The sequence below is a fragment of the Chiloscyllium plagiosum genome, chromosome 23 (assembly GCF_004010195.1).
Source record: "Chiloscyllium plagiosum isolate BGI_BamShark_2017 chromosome 23, ASM401019v2, whole genome shotgun sequence".
NCBI lineage: Eukaryota > Metazoa > Chordata > Chondrichthyes > Orectolobiformes > Hemiscylliidae > Chiloscyllium > Chiloscyllium plagiosum.
This window is the reverse complement of record NC_057732.1, coordinates 21,486,670-21,495,324: the sequence shown is the minus strand read 5'-3', so window position 1 is coordinate 21,495,324 and position 8,655 is coordinate 21,486,670. Positions and strand designations below refer to the sequence as shown.

Sequence of the window (8,655 nt, the reverse complement as noted above, 5' to 3'; positions counted from 1 at the left end):
AGGCATTTGGATGGGTATATGAATAGGAAGGGTTTGGAGGGATATGGGCCGGGTACTGGCAGGTGGGACTAGATTGGGTTGGGATATCTGGTCGGCATGGACGGGTTGGACCGAAGGGTCTGTTTCCATGCTGTACATCTCTATGATTCTATGACTCTAACTGTGATTAGACTATATTTGAAGTCCTGCATGAAGTTCTGGTTGGGATTTTGTAAAATGGATGTAGAGACACTGGAGGAGGTACTGAAAAGAAAACCAGATGATTTATGCCATTTTATTTGGGAAAGGATAAGCAGGCTAATTTTCTTTTCCCTTGAGGGGGCAGAAAAGAAGGCTATCAAACAACATGATAGAAGTCCTGAAGATTATGAAAAGTTTTGACAGTGAAAACAAAGAATGTTTTGACTTGTGGGTAAGGGAACAACTAGAGGCCATTAGTATAAGGTTATCATCAAACAATTCAATAGGAAATGGAGAAGGAATTTCTTTATGCAAGGTGTGGGATGAATGTGGAACTCATTTCCTCATGGGATGATTGACATAGATGCATTTAAGGAGTAGCTGGTGACGTCTGAGAGGCAAAAGGAAATAAATGTAGATGAGAGAAGCTGTGAGGAGGCTTGGTTGGAGTATCAGTATTCTCTTGGACAGGTTGGAGCAAATGGATTTTTTTCTGTGCCCGTGAACCATCAAGAAAATTTATTTTTATGATGATGGAGTTGACTTTAGGCAAGTTAAATGACCTTGACTTTCAGTATTGGTAAGATATTGCTAGCTTGATAAATTGACTGGCCATCTGAGAACAGCCACTGAATGTTCTTGTATGAGAAGAAGAGCAACACTTTGGCATGCTCTTTTTAATGCAGCTGAGAGGGGATTTTTTTAAGCATTTAAATGTGGATCATGAAGTAAGGCAAATTGCCTTTGAAGAGAAAATGAGAGAGAAGGACAGAATGGTTTTGACACTGGCAAAATTCTGCAGGGTTTGAAAATCTGCACTAACCACAGAAAATGCTGCACACTGAGGAAATCAGGCAGAATCTTTGGAGAAAAACATTTAAATTTTAGGTTCTAATTACCTTTATTACAAACTGAGAATAATTAGAAATGTAATAGGTTTGAAGGAAATGCAAAGGAAGTTGATTTTACTTATTTGATTTTGTGGAGAAATGGATAGTGACATCTTGAAAAATGTCCATATTACAGAGAAGGCAGTGCTGGATGTCTTAAAATACATAAATGTAGATAAATCCCCAGGACCTGATCAGGTGTACCCTAGAACTTTGTGGGAAGCTAGGGAAGTGATTGCTGGGCCCCTTGCTGAGATATTTATATCATCGATAGTCGCAGGTGAGGTGTCGGAAGACTGGAGGTTGGCAAACGTGGTGCCACAATTTAAGAAAGGTGGTCAGGACAAGCCAGGGAACTATAGTCCGGTGAGCCTGACGTCGGTGATGGGCAGGTTGTTGGAGGGAATCCTGAGGGACAGGATGTACGTGTATTTGGAAAGGCAAGGATTGATTAGGGATAGTCAGCATGGCTTTGTGTCTGGGAAATCATGTCTCTCAAACTTGATTGAGTTTTTTGAGGAAGTAACAAAGAGGATTGGTGAGGGTATAGCAGTGGACGTGATCTATGTGGATTTCAGTAAGGTTCGACAAGGTTCCCCATAGGAGACCGGTTAGCAAAGTTAGACCACATGGAATACAGGGAGAAGTAGCCATTTGGATACAGAACTGGCTCAAAGGTGGAAGACAGACGGTGGTGATGGAGGGTTGTTTTTCAGACTGGAGGCCTGTAACCAGTGGAGTGCCACAAGGGTCGGTGTGGGGTCCACTACTTTTCATCATTTATATGAATGATTTGGATATGAACATGGGAGATATAGTTGGTAACTTTGGGAATGAGACCAAAATTGCAGGTGTAATGGACAATGAAGAAGGTTACCTCAGATTACAATGGGATCTTGATCCGATGGGCCATTGGGCTGAGTGGCAAATGGAGTTTAATTCAGATAAATGTGAGGTGCTGAATTTTGGGAAAGCAAATCTTAATAGGACTTATACACTTAATGTCTAAATCCTACTAAGGTAAGGTCCCAGGGAGTGTTGCTGAACAAAGAGACCTTGGAGTGCAGGTTCCTAGTTCCTTGAATGTAGAGTCACAGGTGGATAGTATAGAGAAGAAGGCATTTGGTATGCTTTCCTCTATTGGTCAGAGTATTGAGTACAGGAGTTGGGAGGTCATGTCCCGTACTACCGCAACATTGGTATAGCCACTGTTGGAATATTGCATGTAATTCTGGTCTCCTTCCTGTTGGAAAGATGTTGTGAAACTTGAAAGAGTTACGAAAAGATTTACAGTGATGTTGCCAGGGTTGGAGGATTTGAGCTATAGGGTGAGGCTGAATAGGCTGGGGCTGTATTCCATGGAGCGTTAGAGGCTGAGGGGTGACCTTATGTTGGTTTATTTTTCGTGTCTTAAGATGGTGCCAGAGAGTGGCAACAATATACAACATTTTCCCTATCGGGAAATGTGTTGTTTTCTCATTTAGGTTTGATGTGCAAGAATTGGCGGACTTTGCTCATCCTGTACCCGGTGTTCCTGTATACATTGTATGCAACCTCCAATCATAGCCCGACTGGGACAATCCATCCAGCGTGGGACAGGCTCAAAAAAGATACGCACTGGAATTTCCAGAGGCCTGGCATTCAAACAAGAATTCCATTAACAAACATAGATTTGGACCCCATTTACCAACCTCAAACAGAACTGGAAATGATATCACCTAGCACAACAAACCAAGACAGATAAACAGCAGGGCAGAACACTGTCGCTTCAATGGAGGCTCACTGATGGTGCTGCCTAGCATGGTGATAAAACATCTGAAAAGAAATCTACCAGCTCAGTGAGCAAATTTAGAACCTGAGCTACAAAATTGCATAAACAGCAAGTGATAGACAAAGCTTCGCAATCACATAACTAGTGGATCAATTTGAAGTTCTATAGCCCTGCCACATCCAATTGTGTGTGATGGTGGACAATTCAAATCATGAGATGAGGTGGCAGTTCCACAAATATCCCCATTCTCAAAGGTAGTTGATCCATCTTGACCTCCTCCAGCGGTCCCCAGCATTATGGACATACTAGTTTTCCGCTAATTCAATTCACTCCACACGATATCAAGAAACGGTTGGAGGTACTGAATATTGCAAAGGGTATGGGCCCTGACAACATTTCAGCAATTATACTGAGGACTTGTGCTCCAGAACTTGCCACTCCTCTCGCCAAGTTGCTCCAGTATACTTCAACACTGGCATCTACTGACAATATGGAAAATTGCCCAGGTATGCCCTACACACCAAAAGCAAGACAAATCCAAGCCAGCCAATTGCTGGTCCATCAATCTACTCTCGATCATCACTGTCATTAATAGTGCTATTAAGCAGCACCTGCTCAGTGATGACCAGTTTTTGCTCTGCCAGGGCCAATCAGTTCCTGACTTCATTCCAGCTTGCGTTCAAACATGGACCAAAAAGCTGAATTTCAGAGGTGAGGTGAGAGTCACAGCCCTTGATTGCAAGGCCACATTTGACTAAGTGTGACATCACGGAGCCCTAGCAAAGCTGGAAACGTTGGGTGTCAGGGAGAAAACTCTGGTTGGAATCATATCTGGCACAGAAACAAGTTATTATGATTGTTGGGGATCAGTCACCTCCGCTTCAAGACATCTCTGCAGGCGTTCCTCAGGGTAGTGTCCCAGACCAAACCATCTTCAGCTGCTTCAACAATGACCTTCCCTCCATCATAAAGTGAACTGGAGATGTTCAACAATAATTGCACAACTTTCAGTGCAATTCGCAGTTCCTCAGGTACTGAAACATTCCCTGTTCAAATGCTCCAACATCTGAACAATGTCCAAGCTTGGGCTGACAAGTGGCAAGTAACATTCACACCACACAAATGCCAGCAATTACCATCTCCAACAAGAGACAATCTAACTACCACCCCTTGACAATATTGTTACATCCACTATCAACATCCTGGGGGTTATGATTCACCTGAAATGTCAACTGGACTTGTCACATAAATACAATGGCTATAAGAGCAGGTCAGAGGCTAGGAATGCTGTGACAAGTAACTGACCACCTCACTCAAAGCCTATCCACCATCTACAAGGAATCAGTCTGGATTGTGACGGAATGCTCCCCGCTTGCCTGGATGAGTGCAGTCTCAGCAACAGTCAAGAAGCTTGACACCATCCAAGAAAGCAGCCTGCATGATTAGCATACATCCAAAAGCAACCCCTCCCTCCACCTCCAACGCTCAGTAGCAGCAGTGTGTACTATCTACAAGATGGACTTCAGAAATTCACCGAACGTCCTGAGACAGCACCTTCCAAATCTATGACCACTTCCATTTGGAAGAACAAGGGCAGCAGATACTTTGGGACAAGACTATCTGCAAGCTCCCCTCCAACCACTCACCATCCTGACTTGGAAATATATTGCCATTCCTTCATGATGGCTGGGTAAAAGTCCTGGAATTTCCTCCATAAGTGAATTGTGGTCAACCTACAGCATGTGAACTACACTGGTTTAAGAAGGTAGCTCACCATTATCTTCTCACGGCATCGGCAGTAAATTCTGGCCAGCCAGTGGTGCCCACGTCCCATGAGTGGATATAAAAGAAAGGGAAGGGAGAATATGTAAAGAAAATTGATCGATTTGTATGTCTGCATCAATATATGGGAGGCAGTGGCCTATTGGTATTATTGCAGGACTGTTAATCCAGAGACCCAGGTAATGTTCTGGGGTCCCAGATTCAAATCCCACCACAGCAGATGTCTAATGATATTGAAAAATCTAATGATGACCATGAAATGATTGTCAATTTTGTGAGAAAAGACCTATCTGGTTCACTAATGTCCTTCAGGGAAGGAAACTGCCATCTTTACCTGGTGTGGCCTATATGTGACTCTAGACCCACAACAATGTGGTTGATTTTTAACTGCCATCTGGGCAAATGTAAGTATGAGCAATAAATACTGGCCTAGCCAGTGGTGCCCTCATCCCATGAATGAATACAAAAAACATGCATATGTAATTTTCAGCACAATTGAACAGTGATGTGATTTGAAAAATACTGTATGGTTACATTGTACATCTGTGTTACGATTTTGAAAGTCACCACCTGCTGCGGTCAAATCACCAGTTTATACAAAACTGGATTTTTATTAAAATGTCTTTTTTTAAACTCATTCCTTGTCTTCACTAATAATTCATATTTCTGATTTACATACCACAAGTATAGTAGCAATTGAATTAATTGTCACTATCTGATAGGTGATAGTCATATGCAGGTAAAATGTTAGTCTTCAAACATAACTGCTGTATCAAGGGTACAAACAACTGCTTGTCAATAATTTAACCTGTATTTCCTGACTGAGTTTACTTTTGTGCCTTATCTGAATATTTCTACTGATAGCATGATTTATCTTGAGTAAATTGTGAGTCCAGTTTGATCATTTGAAGCATTAATATTTATTTGTAAACTCACTAATGTAAAACTGTTCAACCACAATTATGTCCTACTTTAGGAGTAGTGATATGATTGATTTTTTTTTAAAATGGAATTAAGTATTGCAAGTGTATTATCTCCTTCATTGTGAACAATATTATTTACTAAATTATTATAAACAGCAAGTTCCTTTAACAAATGATGTGTTGGAAACTAGGATATAATGCATTCCTCGAAGTTTTCAAATATACAAAATCTCTGCTTTCCGAGCATTCACAATGTGATATTGTGCATTTTCCTGATTTTTATTTTAAATCCACACACTCATTCCCATTTTTTATGTTCTTAAATACTTAAAATTATATGCACCACCTTATCAGCCTAAGCGCACAATTTCAGAAAATCTTGACCATTCTTTTAATTACTTGTGGTGAAACTTAAGATTGTGAGAGGCTTGGGAAAACATAACATAAACAGGACTATTTGGTGGAGATGATAAGATGTGACATTTCAAATTAATTTGCCTGCAGTATTGACCAATTTTTGATGTGAGTATTGATACCTTTTCATGCATTTTGTTGTTGCCAGGATTGTTTCTGTTGGTGGTGATGGAATGTTCAGTGAGGTAATGCATGGACTGATCAGTCGAACACAGAAGAATTCGGGCATTGATGAAAATTATCCCACTGCTGAACTAGTTCCATGTGACTTGAGGATTGGAATTATCCCAGCAGGTGGGAAACTTATTTCTTCCTAAACAAAGCAGTCAAAAAGGTCAAAGTATTCTTTCGAATTGAAATGTGAAAAACACAGTACACATTTCCACCTCTTTTTAATACTAACAAAAAAAAATTGTTCAAGCTGCAGTGGTAAATTTCAACATTAAAAGTTTAATTTCCTTGTTTTTATTCTTTACTTAAAGTAATTAAGTCATAAATGATAGAAAAATATGGAATTTTCTTTTAAAACTCTTTGCAAGTATTTCTGTCATAAAACTATCCTTCTTACATTAAAAGGAAACCTACTTCTCTGGTTTTCTCAACAAGAATAGGATTTCTTGGATTGTGCTCATATTAGCAGCATGCATTGCATCTGATCTTGAATTTTTTTGAAAAATGATTTTAAAATGCCGATAACATAACTTAGAGATTAGCAACAGATTAAAACAAATATTCTTTATTTTCATCCAGTTCAGCATCATTTTCTCAGACATTAAAAAGGTTGCCTTTTTTTTTGGGAGAAGTACTTCCTTTTGCGCTTCATCTAAAAAGCGAGATCTCAAGTAATGCAGGAATAGAGTATTAGAGAAAATAAGGAAAATTGTTTCTCGTACTTTGAACCAACATGGGAGGTGACGGAATGTTTCAAAAAGGTCAATTTACAGTTATTTCAAAGAACTCTCTCACTATACTATGATGTCTGTTTCATACAGAGCAGTTCACTTTTACATTTAATGCAGCACTGGAGCCTGAATCTGTAGCAAGAGACTGGCCTGATATCTAAAGGAAGCAGAATGGAAATTTTGACGGGAGGTGGGGTGGGGGGGAGGGAGAGAAGAGAAGAGAAGTGTTTTATCACTTTTACTCAAAATTTGACACTGAATTTATACCTGACAAGTTTCTACTTAACAAATTTAGTGTTAGTGTAAACCTGGAGTAGTATTGTGCCAAGGCAAAGCTTAATTTGTGAAGACCTTGTCAGTGGAATTACCATCAGTTTAGATTCCAACTACTAAATTGCCCATAGTGTTAGGTCAGGGGTATGGGTGGGTTTCGCTTCGGCGGGTCGGTGTGGACTTGTTGGGCCGAAGGGCTTGTTTCCATGCTGTAATGTAATCTAATCTAATCTAATCTATTCTAGTAACTGGTCATTGTCTTTAGTTGCAGCTTTGAAACTTTTAAGTTAGTGAAAAGAAACTGAATTTGAATTAGATTTTTACGAATTCTTTGCTCAATATATTTGAACTTCTTGTAAGTTTCGTCTTTTTCTTGGTTAGCATTCAGCATGTACACTCAAGTATTCTAATCAAAAATATTGTTAAGCATAGCAACTCTTGTGTACTATAATGGTTTCTAGTCATTGAAATACTTGTTGAAACTTATCGGTGTATTGTATGTATGACTTTGAATTTTAAATGCGGATCTGCAATACACTCCCAACAAACAATATTTTGTTTCAAAGATCAATTTGGCATAGCATTATCAAAATTGTAAAATCTCTTAACAGAAGTGTCAAGGAAACTTGCCAAAATTCAGATATACTTGACTGCTGACAGAAATAATTTATTTAATTCCATCATTTATTCTCTTGGAAGAGGACAGCAATATTAACTGTATCCTGTCATAATACTTATGTTTTTATGAAAACCAGAAAGGTACTTTTGTGTCATCCAATGCTGAAAGTAAAATTCGGCTTCTTGTTCTGGTATGTGTGCAATATGTTCTCATAGCAACTCAGCAATCCTGTTGGTTTTGACCACTCATACAAATTCATTAGTGTGAGAGTTAATACCTTCAAATTGATGCAGCATTTTTAAAAATGCTGCAGGCTTAATTCCTTTCAGTTAAATTTGAGTACTGTGGTTCTAAACATCTGATATATATGTTGCTTGAAGAATTGCTGTTTATTTCCAACATGATAGTTCAAGTGTTCTATAAATCTCTTGCCTAGATTATGTTTTTCGAGAAATCACTTGGGTCTCTGCTGTTCCTTTCTGTACTCATTTGTAATTTTTTTTTTAAAACCCATATGTGATGTATTTTTTGTAAATATTTTTATTGAGAAAATGTTTTTGAATTTTTTACAAAATTAGAATACATACTACAAAAAGGCATAACAATCTTACAATATAATAACAATAACAGTAAACAATCTACTACTCTATTCTTTTTTTCTTCTAAATTGTTTGTGGAGTAAAGAGAAAAAACCTATGCAAACTACAATTCAATAAATAACTAAATTTTAAAAAAAGGTAAAAACAATGACTGCAGATGCTGGAAACCAAATTCTGGATTAGTGGTGCTGGAAGAGCACAGCAGTTCAGGCAGCATCCGAGGAGCAGTAAAATCGACGTTTCGGGCAAAAGCCCTTCATTAGGAATAAAGGCAGTGAGCCTGAAGGGTGGAGAGATAAGCT

General features: G+C 38.9%; 1 protein-coding gene across 3 annotated transcripts in view; it reads left to right on the top strand.

Moving 5' to 3' along the window:
* Positions 1-8,655, top strand: part of cerk (ceramide kinase) — an 80,209-nt gene that overhangs the window by 48,620 nt on the left and 22,934 nt on the right. For all 3 annotated transcript variants that reach the window (XM_043713704.1, XM_043713702.1, XM_043713703.1), the window contains one exon: positions 6,109-6,254. In XM_043713704.1, coding sequence (XP_043569639.1) covers positions 6,109-6,254 — 146 coding nt within the window. The remainder of the gene's footprint in view (positions 1-6,108; positions 6,255-8,655) is intronic.